The sequence below is a fragment of the Marmota marmota genome, unplaced genomic scaffold, assembly GCF_001458135.2.
Source record: "Marmota marmota marmota unplaced genomic scaffold, marMar, whole genome shotgun sequence".
NCBI lineage: Eukaryota > Metazoa > Chordata > Mammalia > Rodentia > Sciuridae > Marmota > Marmota marmota.
The window spans coordinates 9,916-31,930 of record NW_026008974.1 but is presented as its reverse complement, the minus strand read 5'-3'; the positions used below and the strand labels follow the sequence as shown (position 1 = coordinate 31,930).

Below are 22,015 nucleotides of genomic sequence, written 5' to 3'. Positions count from 1 at the left end.
TTATCTGTGCAAGGCTGTTATCCTGCTGCCACTGCAGGTATTTCTCTCAAAAAGAGAGAAAGAAAAAAAAGTGGCACACGTCTGTCATGCCAGCGGCTGGGGAGGCTGAGGCAGGAGGATGGCGAATTCAAAGCCAGCCTCAGCAAAAGCAAGGTGCTAAGCAACTCAGTGAGACGCCGTCTCTAAATAAAATTCAAAATAGGGCTGGGGAAGGGGCTCAGAGGTCGAGTTCTGAATTCAACCCCCATGGCCAGAGAGTGAGAGAGCCCAGTGCTGCTGGGGTTTACCCAGGTCTGCGCTCTCCTGGGTCTCTTCTGTGCTGATCTCCTTATTCTGCCTCCAGCTCAATGTGGACTCAAGATACAGAGTCAACTCAGCTGGAGGAAAATCAGCTCTCATGCTGCCAACCCGGTGGGAGTCTCCTCCAAGGCGCCTGCCAGGCCCCCTGTGGGCCTCTACCAGCAGTTCCCAAGGGGCGAAAGGCCAGTTCTGCTTGTAGAATTTTGCACAGATAAACAGAGGACAAGTCAGCATCCTGAAGATGCTCTGGGAAGTCTTATTGTAGGAGGAGGCCCAGGTGATGAAACTTTCAAAAATTGACTTAAATTTCCTAACATCAAAACCCAACAGAACTTAGAATTCTGTTCACCCTAACCCTGACCCAATGCCCAGACCTCAAAAGGAAAAGAAAATAAAAGAAAAAAAAACAAAACCCTGCCATTCTGGTTTCCTCCTTGCCTGGAGCAGATATCACCCCCCTGTCACTCAAAAAGAAGGCTCCCAGGGCTCAGGCTGGGCAGAGCGGAGACTGACTGATGCCCTGTCCAATCAGAAGCCCCTGTGTTGAGCATTGTCCAGTCCTGAGCACAGGCAGCGAGCAGGGGGCGGGCTTCTGCGCTCGGGATGGGATTTATTTCTCCTGGGTTTGCGGTTTCATGATTCCTGCAGTTGGACTCCAGGCTTCGCTCCATGCCCAGGATCCCGGGTGGCCCTGCCATGCAGGGGCCGAAGCTCTCCAGGGCAGGCTTGGCTGCTGGGCACCAGGAAATGGTGAGTGTGTAGTGACACCATGTGCCTGGACAGGGAGGCTTGAGAGGGAGGCCGGGCAGGGAGGCCATCTGGCAGGATTGGCTGTGGGGGGAACCCGAGCTGGCCGACCCCAACCCCAACTCCGGGCGCTCTCTGCGTCCACAGGCCTTAGCCCCTCGGGGAGAGCGCCCCTCAGTCCCCCTGGCCAGCCGGGTGGGGAGCGTGACAGTGGCGGAGACCCCTCGCAGCCTCCCCATCCCCTGGGGCAGCCACAGCCCCTGCCTGAGTCCTGTCTGGCAGGTGAGCGCGACTACCCAGCGTCTTCCCGGGCTGTGGTGATTGACAGGTGGGACCATTAGAAATTCAATCTCCAAGTCTGGAGATGGCCACACCTGTCATCCCAGTGGCTGGGGCGGGGGCCTGATGCAGGAGGATTGTGAGGTCAAGGCCAGCCTGGGCAAGTTGGCCAGGCCCTTATAGACTCAGGGAGACCCCGCCTCGAAATAAAATGCAAAATAGGGCTGGGGATGGAGCACAGTGGTCGAGCGCCTCTGCGTTAAATACCAATAAATAAATAAATAAATAAATAAGAATAATCAAACCTCCAAACATGGTTTTCCTGCAGGCCGGGAGCTGAGGTTTACAGGGACCTTGCTTATTCCTGTGGACTTTATTTGTTTTTCTTGTGTGTTTGTTTGTTTTGGTAGTTAACAGAAGGGTGCTTTACCACTCAGCTATGAGCCTGGTAGTTTTTAGTATTTATTCTGACCGAGGGTCTAGCTAAGTTGCTGAGATTGGCCTGGTTAGGGTTTGATTGATAATGACTTTTGCATTGCAATTAAGTGTATGATTTTTACATCCTCGTGGGTTCCTGGGTGGACTTTGTTGACATCATGATTCCTTGATGACAATTGTAATAGTACAGCTTCACAATGCACATGTTAGGTAATAAATTCTTTTTTTTCCTCTTATAATTTTTTTGCTCTTATAATTCAAAAGTTTCTTGGTTAAATTTACATATATTTAACTTTGTGGATGAATTTTAGGACTGGGTGCTTCCATTAAGAGTAAAGCATGCTGGATTGTTTATTAGTGCATCATATTTATACATAATACCACATGCATATGGCACCCGGGTAAAAGTTACCCATGGTATTTTATACTATTTTTAATCTGAATATCCCATGACTATTAATGGATTATCCTGGTCCTATGAACTGATTGAAGCAAGTCCCTGCGGTGGGGGACTATCATGTGTCTTTAACAGCAAAACAGTTTCCACAAATAGTTAAGAAGCAGTTAAAGTCCTTGAGTTTGTTAGAATTCTTTTGTTTCCTATCTCCATTGATACTATTTAATTTTCTCTCTGATAGGGTTTTAGTTTATGTTTCTCGGGTTTCTAAAGATGTTGGATTCTTTTTATTCTTATTATTGAACACATGGGTATCTCCTGTACAAATTGGCAGCTCAAGTCTCCTCCCTGAATTTCTACTGTGGTGGATTTCAGAGTGTTGGGACCGTGAGAATCACCACTCAGTGGGCCCTTTTCATACCTAAGGGGGCTGGGATCTGCAGGGGTCTCAGGTTTTTCTCCCCCATGGGGTTTTCTTTGTTTTGGAAGGGGGTGCATGGGGACATAGTGGATTGAATGCAGAGCTCCTTTACCACGGAGCTACATCCCTCACACTTTTTATCATATAGCTTGAGACAGAGGCTGAGTCTGGCCTTGAACTTGTGCCTCAGCTTCCCAAGTGGCTGGGGCTATAGGTGTGGGCCTCCTGCCTGGGTCCCCCTGAATGTTCTAAATGTAAGGGAAGCAAAATGTCAGATCCAGAACCCCGTCTCCCAGATGAAACCTTTACACGTGTATGAATGAATTCCTAAAATTCAAGTCCCCGTCCCCATTTCCAGTGACAATTTTCCTCCCCAGTGTAATAAAATAAGAAGCAAAAGTTTTGTTTTCTGTTTGAGCATTTCACATGAGAGAAAAGTACACTAAAAACCACTTGACATTTGTAAAAATGAGTGTATGTGTGTGCGCGCACACAAACACACGCGTGTGTGTGTGTGTGTGTGTATTTTCCCTTCCTCTCCCAGGCCAGACACCTTGTCAGAATGTCTTTGGGCTGAGTGTCCCCACTGTGGAATGCATGTCCTAGGGGTCTCAAGCCCTCTCTGAGATTTTCCTGGTCCTGTTTTGGCTCTGCCTGACATCCCACACCTGGCACATCTGAGGTCTCTTGAGCATCTGGTAAATATCAGCCACCTATTTACCTATGAGCAGGTTCATTTAGGGGAAGTAGTTTCTCAGGGGAGTAGGTGATGTCCCTGTGACTGGGAGGAGTCTCCTTATCCAGAAGTCACTTCAGATGTTCCCTCCTCCTGGCTCCTGTGGATCCTGGAGTAGCGATGGGCATGCAGCCATTTATTAACACACTGATTCAAGTTCCTTTGGAAATGCATCCAGAGTGGTTGTTACTCTGTTAGCTTTTAAAGAACTCCATGCTGTTTTTAAAAATTGTCTGCACTAAGCTTATATTCTAGCCCCATGTCATCAGCATGTCTCTTGCTTCATATCTATGTCATTGGAGTACTACTTCCTTCACTTGTTTGATATGTAGCCTTTCCCAAAGCTGTGCTCAGGCTGCAGAAACTCTCCTACTTGGCTGGTGACTGAATTCCTGATGCAATTGGTTAGAACCCAGGCTGCCTGTGCTCACTGCAAGAAGGTGGTGTGAGCCTATTCTAGAAAGAAATATGGAGCTGTGGTTTTCATCCTTTTCCTTCACTCCGGGGTCAGGGGGGTGATAATAGTCCCTGGAATTGCTTGCACATCAATGTGAAGCCACTTGATTTTGATCCAGGGAGATTTGCACATGCACAGTTGCCATTGCTCCCAAAGCTTGATGGGTTAGGATGGAGTCCCTGGAATAGAAAAAAAAAAGATGTTGGGACCCTGAGTGCCTGGACATACTCCTACCATAAAGAACTGGTCAGGCCTGGAGTTATTACTGAGACAGGGGGGAGAGGGCTCGGGCAAGGCTGCTGTGTGGACTGCATTTGTCCTGTCTACCCTTAGGGACTGGCTAGGGAGGAGCTCAACTGTTAGCAACCACAGTTTGCAGATCATGCTGGCAAATCCCTTCTAGGGATAAACTGGAACCCTTTATCTCAGTCCCCTTCTGCCCTGGTCCCTTGGATAAAGCTCATGATCCTCCACAGCCATACAAAACCACCCCTTTTCCACTCCTGATACTTGTGTATATCCAGTTCATTCTTCTATGAGCACCAGACAAATTATGTTTCCAGCAACAAGTCATTTAGTATCCAATGTGCTCCATTTGTGACCCCAATAAGACTTCATCTACTCTGGGTGACACTGGATGGGGGTATTCTGTCCCAATTATGTAGCACATTGCTCAAGGCAGGACTAATGCCCACGTGTACCCCAACTTTGCCTGCCCTTCGGATGGTAGATATTTTCTCAGTGGTCCAATGCATATGTCTCTCAATCCATGTATAACTTTATTTAAGAGAAACTCAAAAGAGAAGTAGGTGTTTATTTGGTGTATCCATGTGTGGAGAGAATCCAGGAGCCTCCTATTCTGGTATAATTTTGAAACATTATCCTACTCAATATGTGCTTCTTTGGGGTGCTGGAGTATAATCCAGTACCACACACGTCCTGCCCCCAAGCCCTACCAGTGCTCTGCGCCTCCAGTTCCCACACCTCCCTTCATGTTGGGTTGTCTTGTTCATTCACATCAAATCCTCTGCTGGAGATGGATGCATTTAGCTAGGCCTTTTCATTCCACTTCATAATAAAATTGACATTTACATACATATGGAGTCATCTATGAAATTTCTGCATTGTGATTTTTTTGGTCCTCAAATTACTGCAATATGATAATTTTATAACATCATTAGTGCTTGGTAATGATAGCTCTTGCTTTTACTCTTAGAGTTCAGAATTCCTGGCTAATTTCATATCAATTCAACCTTCCAGGAGAATTTTCAAACTGTTTGCTTTGGTCCCTTCTTCAATTAAAAGGAAATCATGGTGAAATTTTGATGGGGTGTTGTCATAGATGAACCTGAGGCAAGCTGTCCTCTTTATAATGAGGAGTCCTATCATCTATACCCAGGATGTGTAATTCAGTCTTTAATGTGCTTTTCCGTATTTGTATTTTTTCAAATTCTGCAGATGTACTATTTAAGTATGCTTATATGTGAAATGTGACATTTATGTGACAGCTATATAAAACTGACATGGTGTTTCATAGTATTTGTCAAACTGTATGCAATATGGCAAACAAAATGTGGCTGATTGCCAGAAATGGTTATTTTCCATAGTTTATTATTTATTCCCAAATGGACATCCTCTTTCACCAGACCCCGGGTCTCGGCTCTGGAGGAGCGTGCTGTGTCCCCATATGAACAGGTGCTGTAGTGTCCACATCTGTTTCTGTGGACCTTCATGATAACCCCACATGTTCTTCAACACTGTCTCAATTTGTGTTCAATGTGACTTTATGGTACAGTCCCTCCTTTCTAAAGACGTTGATTGCTTTGTGATGAAGGGACAATAAGATACCTGCTATTTGAAGGGGCTGTTCACGGCTCTTGCCTGCGTTTCTCTCACAGTCTCTGTTCCCTTTCTTAGAAGAGTTTGATTAAATGTGAGGCAATTGGTTTCTTTCATCTGTCACTTCTCCTTGTTCTCTTTAATGGAGTCATTTGAGGAATAGAATTTTTGTTTTCATATATACAATTTATAAATTTAAAAATATGTTTTCTGTAACTTTGAAAAGGACTTTTTTTTCCGTTCTTTTGTTTTCCTTTTGTGAAACTGGGGATTGGAACCAGGGTGTCCTATTACTGAACAATATCCTCAGTCCTTTTAAAATTTTTATTTAAAATATTTAATTTTTTCTTAATTTTTTAAAATTACTACTGACTATTTATTTTTAAATTTAGGCAGGGTTTCACTCAGTTGCTAGAGTAAGCTTCACAATTGTGATCCCCCTGCCTCAGCCTCCAGACCACTGGATATATGAGGTATGTAGCACCAAATGCATCCTATCTCTGTTTGTTTGTTTGTTTCTTTCTTTCTAGATGTTTTTTAGATCATGATTTTTTATGGTTTTTATTATTTTTTTAAATACATGACAACAGTGGAATGCATTATAATCCTTATTTCACATAGAGCACAATTTTTCATATTTCTGTATATAAAGTATGTTCACATCAATTTATGCCATTATACATGTACTTTTTTTGCATTACAACTCTAAATACACATATATATCACAATTTTTCATCTCTCTTTGTATATAAGGTATGTTGACACCCAATTCAAGTCTTCATACATGAACTTTGTATAAAGATGTCCATCACATTCCACCATCCTTGCTAATCCCCTGTGCCCTCCCTTTCCATTCCACCCCTCTGCCCTATTTAGAATTCATCTTTTCCTCCCACGCTCCCCCTCCCAAACCCACTATGAGTCAGCTTCCTTATATCAGAGAAAACATTCGGCATTTTTTTGGGGGGGGGATTGGCTGACTTCACTTAGCATTATCTTCTCCAACTCCATCCATTTACATGCAAGTGCCATGATTTTGTTCTTTTTAAATGATGAGTAATATTCCATTGTGTATATAAGCCACAATTTTTTTATCCAGTCATCCACTGAAGGGCATCTAGGTTGACTCCATAGTTTAGCTATTGTGAATTGTGCTGCTATAAACAATGACCTGGCTGTGTCCCTGTAGTGTGCTGTTTTTAAGTTTTTTGGTATAGTCCAAGAAGAAAAATAGTTGGGTCAAATGGTGGTTCCATTCGCAGATTTCCAAGGAATCTCCATACTGATTTCCAAATTGGCTGCACCAATTTGCAGTCCCACCAGCAGTGTATGAGTGTGCCTTTCTCCCACATCCTCGCCAACACTTATTGTTGTTTGTCTTCATAATGGCTGCCCTTCTGACTGCAGTGAGATGGTATCTTAGAGTGGTTTTAATTTGAATTTCTCTGACTGCTAGAGATGATGAGCATTTTTTCATATAATTGTTGATTGATTGTATGTCCTCTTCTGAGAAGTGTCTTTTCAGGTCCTTAGCCCATTTATTGATTGGATTTTTTTTTTTTGGTGTTAAGATGTTTGGGTTCTTTATATACCCTAGAGATTAGTGCTCTATCTGATGTATGAGGGGTAAAAATTTACTCCCAGAAAGTAGGCTCTTTATTCTATTGTTTTTTTTTGTTTGTTTGTTTTTGTTTTTTGATAAAAATCTTTAGTTTCAATCCATCCCATGTGTTGATTCTTGGTTTTAATTCCTGTGCTATAGGAGTGTTATTAAGGAAGTTGTAGCCTAATCCCACATGATGGAGATTAGGGCCTACTTTTTCTTCTATTTGGAGAGTCTCTGGTTTAATTCCTAGATCCTTGATCCATTTTGAGTTAACTTTTATGTATGGTGAGAGAGAGGGATTCAATTTTATTTTGCTGCCTATCGATTTCCAGTTTTCCCATCACCATTTGTTGAAGATGATATCTTTTTTCCAGTGCATATTTTTAGCACCTTTGTCTAATATAAGATAATTGTGGTTTTGTGGGTTGGTCTCTGTGTCCTCTATTCTGTACTATTGGTCTACCAGCCTGTTTTGATGCCAGTACCATGCTGTTTTTGTAACTATGGCTCTGTAGTATATTTTAAGGCCTGGTATAGCAATGCCACCTGCCTCCCTTTTCCTGCTAAGGATTGCTTTAGCTATTCTGGGTCTCCTATTTTTCCAGATAAATTTCATGATTGTTTTTCTATTTCTATGAGGAATGCCATTGGGATTTTGATCAGAATTGCATTAAATCTGTAGAGTGCTTTTGGTAGTAGGGCCATTTTGATAATATTAGTTCTGCATATTCAAGATCAAATTAAATCTTTCCATCTTCTAAGGTCTTTGATTTCTCTTTAGTGTCTCATAGTTTTCATTGTATAGATCCTTCACCTTTTGTTGATTCCCAAGTTTCTTTTTTATTTTTTGAGGATATTGTTAATGGGGTAGTTTTCCTCATTTCTCTCTCAGAGGATTTGTCACTGATATACAGAAATGCCTTTGATTTGTGGGTGTTGATTTTATATCCTGCCACTTTGCTGAATTCTAGTTCTAGAAGTTTTCTAGTGGAGTTTTTTTTGAGTCTTCTAGGTACAGAATCATATTATCAGCAAATAGTGCTAGTTTAAGTTCTTCTTTTCCTATACATATTCTTTTAATTCCTTTCATCTGTCTAATTGCTATGGCCAGTGTTTCAAGAACTATATTGAATAGAAGGCGTGAGAGAGGGCATCCCTGTCTTGTTTCCGATGTTAGAGGGAATGCCTTCAGTTTTTCTCCATTTAGAATGATGTTGGCCTGAGACTTAGCATAGATAGCCTTTAAAATGTTGAGGTAAGTTCTTGTTATCCCTAGTTTTTGTAGTGTTTTGAACATGAAGGGGTGCTGTATTTTGTCAAATGCTTTTTCTGCATTTGTTGAGATGATCATAAGGTTCTTATCTTTAAATCTACTGATGTGATGAATTACATTTATTGATTTCTGTATATTGAACCAACCTTGCATCCCTGGTATGAATCCCACTTCATCATGATGAACCATCTTTTTGATATGTTTTTGTATTTGATTTGCCAGAATTTTATTCAGAATTTTTGCTTCTGCTTTTTAGAGGTATTGGTCTGAAGTACACTTTCTTTTCTGTGTTTGTCTGATTGTAGAATCAAGGAGATATTGGCCTTATAGAGTGAGTTTGAAAGTGCTCCCTCTTTTTATATTTCATGGAATAATTTGAGGAGTATTGGTATTAGTTCTTCTTTGAAGGTCTTGTATCCATTGAGTCCTGGGATATATTTATTTAATTTTTTGGGTTGGTAGGCTTTTGATGATGTCTTCTATTTCATTGCTTGAAAATGATCTGTTTAACTTACTCAGTTTGTGTAATTCACGTGATTCTAGATATTTGTTGATGACTTCAATATTTTCTGTTTTATTGCAGTACAAATTTTCAAAATAATTTCTAATTATCTTCTGTATTTCTCTAGTGTTCATGGTGATATTTCCTTTTTCATCATGGATTTAGTAATTGGATTTAGTAATTAGATTTAGTAATTCTCTCTTTCTCTACAGTAGCATGGATAAGGTTTTATCAAATGTATTTGTTTTTTCAAAGAGCCAACTTTTCATTTTGAAAATTAAAAAAAAATTAAAAATATATGGCAGTGGAATATATTACAATTCTTATTACACATATACAGCATATTTTTCATATCTCTGTATATAAAGTAGGTTGATATCAATTCGTGTGTTCATACATGTACTTTGGATAATGATGTCTATTATATTCCACCATCCTTGCTAATCTCTTTCCCCTCCCTTTCCCTCCCACCCCTTGCCCTAAATAGAATTCATCTATTCTTCCCATGCTCCACCTCCCTACCCCACTATGAGTCAGCCTCCTTATATCAGAGAAAACATTCAGCATTTGTTATTTTGGGTTTGGCTAACTTCACTTAGCATTATCTTCTCCAATGCCATCCATTTTCCTGCAAATGCCATGATTTTATTTTCTTTTATTGCTGAGTAATATTCCATTGTGTACAAATGCCACGTTTTCTTTATCCATTCATCCACTGAAGGACATCTATGTTGGCTCCACAGTTTAACTCTTGTGAATTGTGCTGCTAAAAACATTGTGACTGTGTTCCTGTAGTATGCTGTTTTTAAGTCCTTTGGGTATAGACCGGGGGGTGGGATAGCTGGGTCAAATGGTGGTTCCATTCCCAGTCACTTTTTGAATTTTTATTTGCTTCTTTTGTTCCAATTTCATTGATCTCAGCTCTGATTTTAATTCTTTTCTGTCCTTTACTGCTTTTGGTGTTGATTAATTGTTTTTCCTAGGGCTTTGAGATGTAATTTTAGGTCATTTATTTGAGTTTTTTTTTTTTTTTAGGAATGAACTCCATGCAATGAACTTTCCTCTTAGTAATGCCTTCATAGTGTCCCAGATATTTTGATATGTTGTATCTGTGTCATCATTCACCCCTAAGAAGTTTTAAATCTCCTCTTTTATGTTTTCTGCAGCCCATTGTTCATTCACTAGCATATTATTTAGTCTCCAGGTATAGGAGTAGCTTCTATTTTTATCATTGATTTCTAATTTCGTTCCATTATGATCTGATAGAATGCAGGGTAGTATCTTTACTTTTCTGTATTGCTTAGAGTTCCTTTTTGGCATGACATATGGTCTATTTTAGAAGGATCCATTTGCTGCTGAGAAGAAAGTGTCTTCGCCTGTTGAAGGATGAAATAGTCTATGTATGTCAGTTAAATCTAAGTTATTGATTGTATTATTGAGTTCTATAGTTTCTGTCTGGATATTGTTTGGAAGATCAATCCAGTGATAAGAGAGGTGTGTTAAAGTCACCCAGAATTATTGTCTTGTGGTCTACTTGGCCCTTAAACTTGAGAAGAGTCTGTTTGAACATAGATGCTCCATTGCTTTGGGGGTGTGTATATTTATAATTGTTCTGTCTTGTTGGTGTATGGTTCCTTTAAGCAGTATGTAGTGTCCTTCTTTATCCCTTTTGATTAACTTTCACTTGAAGTCCACATTATTTGATATAAGAATGGAAACCCCTGCTTGACTCCACAGTATATGTGAGTGGTAGGTTTTTTAATATTTATTTTTTGTATACGGACACAATACCTTTATTATTTAGTTTTATGTGGTACTGAGGATCGAATACAGGGCCTCACATGTGCTAGGCGAGTGCTCTACCACTGAGCTCCAGCCCCAGCCTGAGTGATATATTTTTTTTTCCAACCTGTCACCTTCAGTCTGTAGGTATCTTTTCCTATGAGATGAGTCTCTTGGAGTCAGCATATTGTTGGTCTTTTTTTTTTTTTTATCCAATCTGCCTGTCTTTTGATTGCTGAGTTGGAACTAAACTTTCAGGATTATTATTGAGACAAGATTTGTATTCCCAGTTATTTTTGTTTATTTTTGGTATTTAACTAAGTCAGTTTCTCTTTGATAGGTTTTTCCTTTAGAGTGATACTACCCTTTTCTGATTTTTTATTATTGTTCATTTCCTCCTCATGGAATATTTTGCCAAGGATGTTCTGTAGTGCAGGTTTCTGGTTGTAAATTCTTTTAAATTTGTGTATGATGGAAGGTTTTAATTTTGTCATAAAATAACATCTGAATCGAAATCTAATTGCTAATCAAAATTTAATTTTGCTGGGTATGATTCTTGGTTGGCATCCATTTCTTTTAGAGCTTGGTTTATATTGTTGCAGGATCTTGTAGATTTCAGGGTCTCAGTTCAGAAATCAGAGATCCTGATTGGTTTTCCCCATATGTAATTTGATTCCTTTATCTTGTGGCTTTTGAAATGCTCTGCTTCTCCTGTATGCTAGGTGTTTTCATTATGATTTGCGTTGGTGTAGACCTGTAGTGATCTTGTTCATTTGGTGTCCTATATGATCCTTATATTTGATTTCCCAATTCAGTGTACATGTTTGGAATTTTTTCTGGTATTATTGAATAGATTGTCCATTTCTGTAGTTTAGACCTCTATGCCTTCATCTATCCCAATAGTTGTTAAATTTGGTCTTTTCATATTATCTCACAATTCTTGAATCTTCTGCTCATGGTTTCTTACCATCTTCATTGGGGTCAACTTTATTTTTTCAAGATTATTATATTTTGCCTTCAATGTCAGAGCTTCTGTCTTCCAAGTGATCTATTCTGTTGGAGATGCTTCCTATTGAGTTCTTAATTTGGTTTACTGTTTCCTTCATTTCAAGGATCTCTGTTTTTTTTTTTTTCCCAAAATCTCTATCTCCTAATTGAAGGAATCTTTTGCTTTCTGTATTTGCTTATGTAGCTCTTTATCAAAATGATCCTTTGTTGCCTGTATTTTCTCTCATATCATCCTTTAATTCACAGAAAATTATGTACCTTCTCCCATTTATCCTGCTATTCTGACCATGGATTCTAATAATGCAGCATCTTTGTTTGGGGCACATTCTTTCTTGGTTTCTCATGTTGTTCATGCATCTTCCATTCCAGCTCTGTGTTTTAAGATATATAGCCATGTAGACTTATAGTGTCCACAATGGGTTTCAATACCTTTCTTTTTTAAAAATTCATTTTTATTAAATACACAACATTGGAATGCATTACAATTCTTATTACACACATAGAGCACAATTTTTCGTATCTCTGTATAGAAAGTATACTCATGCAAATTTATGCCATTATATATGTACTCATTTCTTTCTGCAATACAACTCTTAATACACATATATATCACAAATTTTCATATCTCTGGTTGTATATAAGGTATGTTGGCACCAATTTGTGTCTTCATACATGTACTTTGGATAATGGTGTCATCATATTCCACAATCACTGCTAATCCCCTGCCTCCTCCCCTCCCCTCCAACCCTTCTGCCCTATGTAGAATTCATCTATTCCTCCCATGCTCCCCCTCCCTACCCCACTATAGTCAGCCTCCTAATATCAGAGAAACCATTCAACATTTATTTTTTGGGTTTGCCTAACTTCCCTTCTCCAATACCATCCATTTACGTGCAATTGCCATGATTTTATTATTGGTGAGTAAAATTGCATTGTGTATATATGCCCCATATTTTTATCCATTCATCCACTTAAGGGCATCTGGGTTGGCTCCACAGTGTGCTATTCTGCATTGTGCTGCCATAAACATTGACATGGCTGTGACCCTGTAGTATGCTGTTTTCAAGTCTTTTGAGAATAGTCCGTGAAGAGGAATAGCTGGGTCAAATGGTGTTTTCATTCCCAGATTTCGAAAGAATCTCTATACAGTTTTCCATGTTGTTTGCACCAATTTGCAGTCCCACCAGCAGTGTATGAGTGTGTCTTTCCCCCCACATCCTTGCCAACACTTGTTGTTTGTCTTTATGATAGCTGCCATTCTGACTGGAGTGAGATGATATCTTAGAGTGGTTTTGATTTGCATTCTCTAATTGCAAGAGATGATGAACTTTTTAAAAAATATTTGTTGATTGATTCTACATCATTTTCTGAAAAGTATCTGTTCAGGTCCTGGGCCAATTTGTTGATTGGATTATTGGTTTTTTTGGTGCTTAGCATTTTGAGTTCTTTATATACTAGATATTAGTTCTCTATCTGATGTGTGAGGGGTAAAAATCTACTCCCAGGATTTAGGCTCTCTCTTCACCTCAGATTTTTTTTCTTAGAAGAAACTTTTTAGTTTGAATCCATCCCATTTTTGATTCTTGGTTTTATTTCTTGTGCTATAGGCATCTTATTAAGGAAGTTGGGGCAGCCTAGCCCCATGTGATGAAGATTATGGCCTACTTTTTCTTCTATTAGATGCAGAGTCTCTGGTTTAAATCCTAGGTCCTTGATCCACTTTGAGTTGAGTTTTCTGCATGGTGAGAGAAAGGGTTTTAATTTCATTTTTTTGAAAATGGATTTCCAGTTTTCACAGCACCATTTTTTGAAGAGGCTATCTTTTCTCCAATGCATGTTCTTGGCACCTTTGTCTAATGTAAGATAATTGTAATTTTGTGAGTTAGTCTGTGTGTCCTCTATTCTGTACCATTGGTCTACAGGCCTGTTTTAGTGCCAATACCATGCTGTTTTTGTTACTATTGCTCTGTAGTATAGTTTAAGGTCTGGTATAGTGATACCACCTGCTTTGCTCTTCCTGCTTATAATTGCTTTAGCTATTCTGGGATTCTTATTTTTCCAGATGAATTTCATGATTGCTTTTTCTATTTCTATGAGAAATGTCATTGGGATTTTGATCAGAATTGCATTAAATCAGTGTAGTGCTTTTGGTTGTATGGTTGTTTTGATAGTATTAATTCTGCCTATTCAAGAGTAAGGTAGATCTTTCCATCTTCTAAGGTCTTCTTTGATTTGTTTCTTTAGGGTTCTGTAGGTTTCCTTGTATAGATCTTTCACATCTTTTGTTAAGTTGATTCCCAAGTATCTTATGTTTTCTTTTTTTGAAGTTACTGTAAATGGGGTAGTTCTTCTTATTTCCTTTTTGAGGCTTTGTCACTGATATACAGAAATGCCTTTTTTAATGTGTGTTAATTTTATATCCTGCTGCTTTGCTGAATTCATTTTTTAGTTCTAGAAGTTTTCTGGTGGTGCTTTTGGGGTCTTCTAGGGATAGAATCATATTGTCAGCAAATAGTGCTAATTTAAGTTCTTTTCCTGTAGTTATTCCTTTAATTTCTTTCATCTGTCTAATTGCTCTGGCCAGTGTTTCAAGAAATATGTTGAATAGAAATGGTGAGAGAGAGCATCCCTGTTTTGTTCCAGTTTTTAGAGGGAATGCCTTTAGTTTTTCTCCCTTTAGAATTATGTTGGCTTTAGCCTTAATGTAGAGAGCCAGTATGATGTTGAGGTATGTTCCTGTTATCTCAAGTTTTTCTAATTTTTTGAACGTGAAAGGGTGCTGTATTTGTCAAATGGTTTTTCTGTGTCTCTTGAGATGATGATATGATTCTTATTTTTAAGTCTATTGATGTGATGAATTAGCTTTATTGATTTCTATATGTTGAACCAACCCTGTATCCCTGGAAAAACCCCACTTGATCTTAGTGCATGACCTTTTTAATATGTTTTTGTATTTAATTTGCCAAAATTTTATTCAGAATTTTTGCATCTATGTTCATTAGAGATATTGGCCTGAAGTTTTCTTTCTTTCATTTGTCCGTGTCTGGTTTTGGGATCAGGGTGATATTGGCCTCATAGAATGAGTTTGGAAGTGCTGCTTCTTTCTGTATTTTCTGAAATAAATTGAAGAGTATTGGTATTTTTGAATTTCTTCTTTAAAGGTCTTGTTTAACTCGGTAGTGTATCCATCTGGGCCTGGGCTTTTCTTGGTTGGTAAGCTTCTGATGGCATCTTGTATTTCATCATTTAATATTGATCTGTTTAAATTGTGTATGTCTTCCTGATTCAATCTGGGCATATCATATGACTTAAGAAATTTGTTGATGCCTTCAATATCTTCTATTTTATTAGGGTATACATTTTCAAGATAATTTCTAAATATCCTCTGTATTTCTGTAGTGTCTGTTGGGATATTGCCATTTTCATCATGTATGCTGGTAATTTGATTTTTCTCTCTCCTTCTTTTCATCAGCATGGCTAGGGTTCTGTCAGAGAACCAACTTTTTGTCAAGGTTTAATTGTTTCTTTTAATTCAATTTCAGTTCTAATTTTAATTATTTCTTGCCTTCTACTGCTTTTGCTGTTGATTTGTTCTTCTAGGGCTTTGAGATGAAGTGTGAGATCAATGATTGACTTTTTCTTCTTTTAAGGAATGAACTCCATGCAATGAAGTTTCCTCCTAGTACTGCTTTCATAGTGTCCAAGAGATTTTGATATGTTGTGTCTATGTTCTTGTTTACCTCTAAGAATTTTTTAATCTCCTCCTTGAAGTCTTCTGTAACCCATTGTTCATTCTATTGTACCAAATTGATTCACTCGTTGAACTGCTTATAGAACTTGAAATATTTCAAGTTTGTCTTTTCACGAGGTGGAAGTGTCACTTTACATGTCTCCCAACATTAATATTTTATGAATATTTTACACATTGGGAATGTGTCATGGATGATACTTGAAACTAATTGTATTGGGGATCTCAATCTATCTCATGGATAGAAAGCAGAGAGAATAGGAACCAGACTGTTTTCAAAAGCTTTTTTACCAGTCTTTTTGTCTCCCTTGTGCACAATCACCTTATGAGAATATCTTTGACAAGTCTGATTTGCATCTGGAATGCCCGCCAAATTTCACATCACTGATGGCAAAAAAGTTAGGAGTTGGGCTTTTATTCAGTGCTTGGATTATGGTATATATAGTTCACTTCACTCTGATATGGAATATATATATATATATATATATATATATATATATATATATATATATATACACTATTTTTAGACTTATGTATTTTCCTCTGAATTAGATAATGGGAAGTATCTTATTACATAATTAAAGTCACTCTCCTACATGACAGTCAGTTCTACTAACTCTTAATTCAAATTAAAAACTGAATAATGGTTTGGTCCATGTTCTATTGATCTAACAATTTTTATTTCAGGAGCCATTGACATTCGGGGATGTGGCTATTGATTTCTCTAAGGAGGAATGGGAATGCCTGGATCCTGCTCAGCAGAATTTATATAGAGAAGTGATGTTGGAGAACTACAGCAACCTAGTCTTTGTGGGTGAGCATAACTTTCCTTCAAAATTCCTAATTATCACTATTTAGTTTTCTTCCCTTGAAGTATATCTTTGGGGAACTTCTCCACAAGAATGTGTTGCAGATTTATGCTTTCAATAAAAAAGATGGGGGTAGTTCTTGGTTCTGAGAAGAAAATGTTAATGATGTTTCCTTTCATCCTTAATGTTTTCCTTTGGTGGCATGATATATATCTTTCACTTGACATATGGTTGTCTTAGAGGAATGCAGTGATGTCAAATCCTGTGGCCCACATATAGTGGAGGACACAGTTGAGGTAGAGGAGGAAGTCTAAATTCAAAAAGGTTCATTGAGACATTATCCAGCAGAAAATATTTTTGAGAAGCTTTGAATTCTTTCTCTTGTTATCATAGAAAATCCTGTCCTGTGTTTTGTGCTTTAAAATTATGTAGTATCCTGCTTTTCTTCCAGTAATGTCTCCATACATTCAAATTAACAACAAAACACTCCCCTTGCCTTGTGAGTGTCAATATTATCTGACAGCTCTTACATAATTAAAAAAAAATATTTTTAGTTGTTAATGAATTTCCTATTTATCCATATATGGTGCTGAGAATTGAACCCAGGGCCTCACACATGCTAGACAAGCTCTCTAACACTACTCTACAACTCCAGCCCTCCTTCCATTATTTGCAGGAAAGTTTTTCACATTTCTGGAGACCTCTAGGTTCACCCATTATAATACATTACTATCATAAGTCAGTTTCTCTAATCTTATTTGTACATTTTTTTTTCACTAAAATTTCCTTATCAGTGTTCTTTCTGATATGTGTAATGGATTTTCTGTGAAATTATCTGCCATGGAATGAATGTCAAGTTGAACAAAGACTGCTGTTTTGAGAGATTGTGTAAGTTTTATTTGAATTAGAGGATTTGTAAAATAATACATCTGTGGATATTTACAATTTGCTTGTTTTTTTTTTTTCTTTTTTAAATTGTGTACAGTAGGTTCCATGTTATAGACTGGGTTTCCTCATATCAGTTAATTGCTTCACAAACTAAGATATGTATTATTCTTGTTTGTATTGCCGAAAATATTATATGTGCTTTTGCTTGTATAAATATTAAGCCTCTTTTGTCCATGACTTTTGTATTTTATCTTGATTGGCTTTTCATTCTGCCCATGTATGTAGAAATTGAAGGTTTCTATGTATAAGTGTAATGGGGATTGATGGCAGTGATACTCTCATGCTGAACTACACCCCAAGCTCCTTTTCACTCATATTTGGAGAGGTTCTCACTAAGTTATTGAGGATGTCTTGAATTTGCAATTCACTTGCCTCAGACTTCCTACTAGCTGAGATTACATGCATGCCCATCATTTGTATATGGATGAGCTTGTTCTTATTTATAAGATAAAGACCACATTATTTGAAATGTAGCTTTGAGAAATGTTGCAATTCTCTTTATCTTTTAATTTTCATTGTAATCAAAACCACAAAATAAAACTTACTGTCTCCAAAATTTTAAATATACAGTTCAGTATCATTAATTCAAATTGTTATGCAATATATCTTTACAAAGTTTACATCTCAAAAAAATAAAGAATGCCTAGAAAGCAAGGGCTCATTTCTGTCTCCTCATCACAAAACTATTCTCTTTTGTTCAGAAAGCTTCTTTTTTAGTTTAGAGATGTCATGTTCGTAGAATTCTGCAGTATTCTTTTTGTGACATTTCAGTTAACCTAGTGTACATACATTTTGTAAAATATATAATTAGAATAAATTCTTTGATTTCAAAGTTCTATAGTTTCTATATTCCAATATGGTTCATCATTCTTTTCAAGGGATATTTGGTTTGCGTCCCCCATGATGGCTCTGTTGAATAACAATGTAACAACACTGGTGTGCAATGTTTTTAATTTGCTATTGATGTGAGGGCTTATTGCCACACTCACTAAGAACTCCGTCTACCTGACTCCATGTTTGCATTTACAATTGAATGCTGTAACTTTTAGTATTTTTTTTAGCAGGGAAATAGTCTTATTTGTATTTTGGGGGATATTCATACAATTTAAAGGATAGATTTCTCTGCAAAAAAATTAACTATGGGAGGTTGATGAATACTACATGGAGCCTCTAGTTAACTTTAAGTAGTATAAACATCTTTAAATTTAATCTTTCAATTTTGAACAACAGCATGCAAAAGAGTGTTCAATCAACTGACACATATTTAGGGGTTTTTTAAAATCCCTACCACTTTTGACTTCAAATATTTATTCCATGTTGGTTACAAAAAAAAACTATCACTTAAATATTTATTAACCTTTGTTTTAATATATAAAATTGATCTAACCAGCATAATATCCCACTTGTGATTAAGAACAGGGATTCTATAAGTCTATAGTAGTTTCAAAATATTTTCAAAGTCTTATGCTTTGCAATTACCATTTTGCTTCACTGTATTTCCCTTTTCAGTAAGTGGGGATTGATGTCTCTTAGTATCACAGTGATTCTTTGTTTTCATTCAACCCTCTCAGTGTTTTCTTTGTGTGTTTGGGAAATATGAAGTATGCAGCAAATGTATTTACTCTTAATTCAGAACCTAGGGAAAGGGTCCTTTTCTCTCTTTTGCCTCTTTTCAAAGTTTTTTTTTTTTAATTTAAAACGTCTTCTATGTCCTATAACTGTCTTAAACTATGTTTTGTGTACTATAATTTAGACAGCCCAGGTTTTGTTCAATCACTTTTGTATGTGTCATTATTATATCCTTTTGCTTTCAGTATGTGTGTGTTCTTAGATTTAGAGTATCCTGTAGACTACCTACAGTTGCAATATTTAGAGTTAATTCAGATATCCAAGTTTTGTTTTGATCAGAATTTTGTAATCTTGCATTTGCCAACAAAAAACTCTAAAAATGAAGAATCTCCTACTCATATTTTGTATGAGTACCAACTTGACTTCACTTTATTAAAAAACTGAATATATTTATGTGTCCTTTTAAAATTATATTATTGTTACAGTTATATATGCCTATTGACAGTATTGTTATGCTTTTTTCTTTCAAATTCTATTGCAAAATTACATGTTTGGAGACCTGTCATTACAATAAAATAGAATTGTTTTTTCCAAGAAATGTTTAAAATTTCATATGACTTATGATGTTGTGCACTTACATTTTATTATGAAGGATCACCTTTAGTACTTTTTGGAGAACAGATCCAGTGTTGATGAATAGTGTGTGTATTTTTATATGTTTAAAGTCTTAATTTTCCTTCTTTTTTGAAAGGTAGTTGCTGTGAATATAATGTCTTGGTTGATAATTTTATTCTTTCATCCCTTGAATATAGATAGACTCAAATTCCTTCCTGTGTTGTGAAGATTTGACTAAGGATTTCACAATTATATAGCTACACATTTCTAGGTGACCCATCTTTTTCTCTTGGATGCTCTCAGTATCCTGAGTTTTTAAACTTGGATTAAAACCTACTTTGAGTCTTTACAACTTGGAGAAAATTGAGATGCTTGGATGTTTCATTTTTCCTATTTTCTGAGATGTGTTTATTAGTACTGGAAAGAGAACTTAGGGGCGATTTAGCACTTTGCATTTTTTACTTTGTCTGGCCTTCAAATTTTGATCCTCTAGCTCAACCTCCTATGTTGCTATGTACAACCACCCCTGACTCTTTCAGACATTTTCTAAAGAAAGTCTTTAAACATACATTTTCTGCTTATTACTAGTAACAATTCTTGATTAATTTTTGTTCTGTTTTTTTGTGTGTTGGTTTATTTCAGTAAACTTCTTTTAAATGATAATTGACTATTCCCTTTGAGTAATTCATAACTTTGCTTACAGTTGATTTAGCCATGTTTTTTTTTTTCTGTTGGTAAGCAGGAACCCCTTTTTGAACAGTCCCCAAATATTCACATGTTTCATATTTTTATATTTTAATGAAACAGAAGAAAGTTGGTAGATTTTGAAAATATATTCTGAAGGAGGAAAATCTCTGTGTAACACAATGTATTTTTCTCTACTATGTTACTCTCCATAGTAATGTACTCATCTTGGATACTGTGAACACAAAATGATTAGGAAAATTTTCAAAGTAATTTTCTGTGTGTATTTTTATTTGATTTATATATTTTTACAGTAATGATAGACTTGGATTTAATAATCCACTCCCCTGCTGATGTTATTTTTTGGTGTAATTTCTTAGGTCTGCAAAATATACTCAGCCCAGTACAGTAAGTAAACATGTTTGTTATTTTTATTTATTACAGCCATGACTTCTCATCATCCTCGAGAAATTTTACCAGAGCAGGGAATAAAAGAGAGAGAGGGAAGATATGGAAAGTGTGACTTTGACTATTTACAACCAAGAAAACAATGGGTAAATATAGGTGAGAGTAAAGTTCAAAAATTGTATTATAATAGACAAAATCAATCAGTAGTCCCTATTTATGATAAAAATTTTATGGTCAAAAGACACAAGAGAAAATTAATATCTGAAACAAAAATTCAATGTATTCCAATTATTTTGAGGAGTTTTATATGTATTTTAAGAATAAATCTATAGCCATTTTTTAACTGAAAGGCAATGTGGAAAATTTGAAATCTAGTCCATGCATCAGTTTTTAACTTGGCCAATTATAAAAGTAGCACTGAGTTAAAATTCCAGTCAAACATTTGCACAGAAAAGATGTTTCTAAAAGTGAACCTTTTGGGAGTTTCTTTATAAAATGTCCATTTTTCTGAAACAAAAGATTAATTTCTCCTTGTTCCCAAATGGACAATATTAAAAATTGTAGAAAAGTTTCTACTTCCACACTATTGTTCATTGACAATTCTGATACAGATTTCTGGAAAGTGCACTATATAGATAATGCTATTAGTAACACAATAAGCCATGTCTATACCCTGAGTAATGACCAGTATATTTACATTGGTGATAACAATTATGACTATAGAGAACTCCTAGTCCTTTTCTAAAGGAAATTTACCAAGATGAAAAATGTAGGAAAGTCTTGCTTCAGTGATCAAAAACTAGTATTCATTAAAATATTCATAGCCAAGACAAAAACCTGCAAGTGTAGATATGTGAAAGGGCTCTTAACCACAGTGCAGAGCTTTCTTAATACAAGAGAATTTATAGAGAAAGACAGCCCTATAAGTATAGAAGATATTGAGCAAGCAAATGCTTTGATATATTTTTTCAACACAGCAGATACTATGACAGTGATAAATTCTACAAATTTAAAGAATGTGAAAAAACTTTTAGTGAAAAGTTACAACTTGTTAAGTATCAGAGGATTTATACTGAAGGAGAGACCTGTAAATGTAAAAAGTGTGGGAAAGCCTTAAAAAGTTTTTCAACCCTTACTCAACACCAAAAAATTTATTCTGCAGAGAAGACCTACCAATGTGAAGAATGCAATGCACTCAAGAACTTTACTCAACATCACAGTGTTCATACAGAAGATATGCCATGCAAATGCAAAGAATGTGACAAAACTTCTAATAAAAGCTCAAATCTTATTTGTCACCAGTGGACACACCCTGGAGTGATGCCCTACATATGTAAACAATTTTGAAAGGTTTCAGTCAAAAACCAAGCCTTAAAGATTACCAGAGAGTTCATACTAGAGAGAAGCCATACAAATGTAAAGTGTGTGGCATGAGTTTTAATAGAAACT

At 36.7% G+C, this 22,015-nt stretch overlaps 1 protein-coding gene across 1 annotated transcript; it reads left to right on the top strand.

Annotated features, from left to right (window-relative positions):
* Positions 1-927: 927 nt before the first annotated feature.
* Positions 928-20,722, top strand: LOC125614866 (zinc finger protein 519-like; the record flags this gene model as incomplete). The annotated part of the gene is made up of 3 exons (XM_048797734.1): positions 928-1,050; positions 16,221-16,347; positions 20,603-20,722. Coding segments are annotated over exons 1-3 (328 nt in total), but the record flags the coding sequence as incomplete, so codon positions are not given.
* Positions 20,723-22,015: the final 1,293 nt, after the last annotated feature.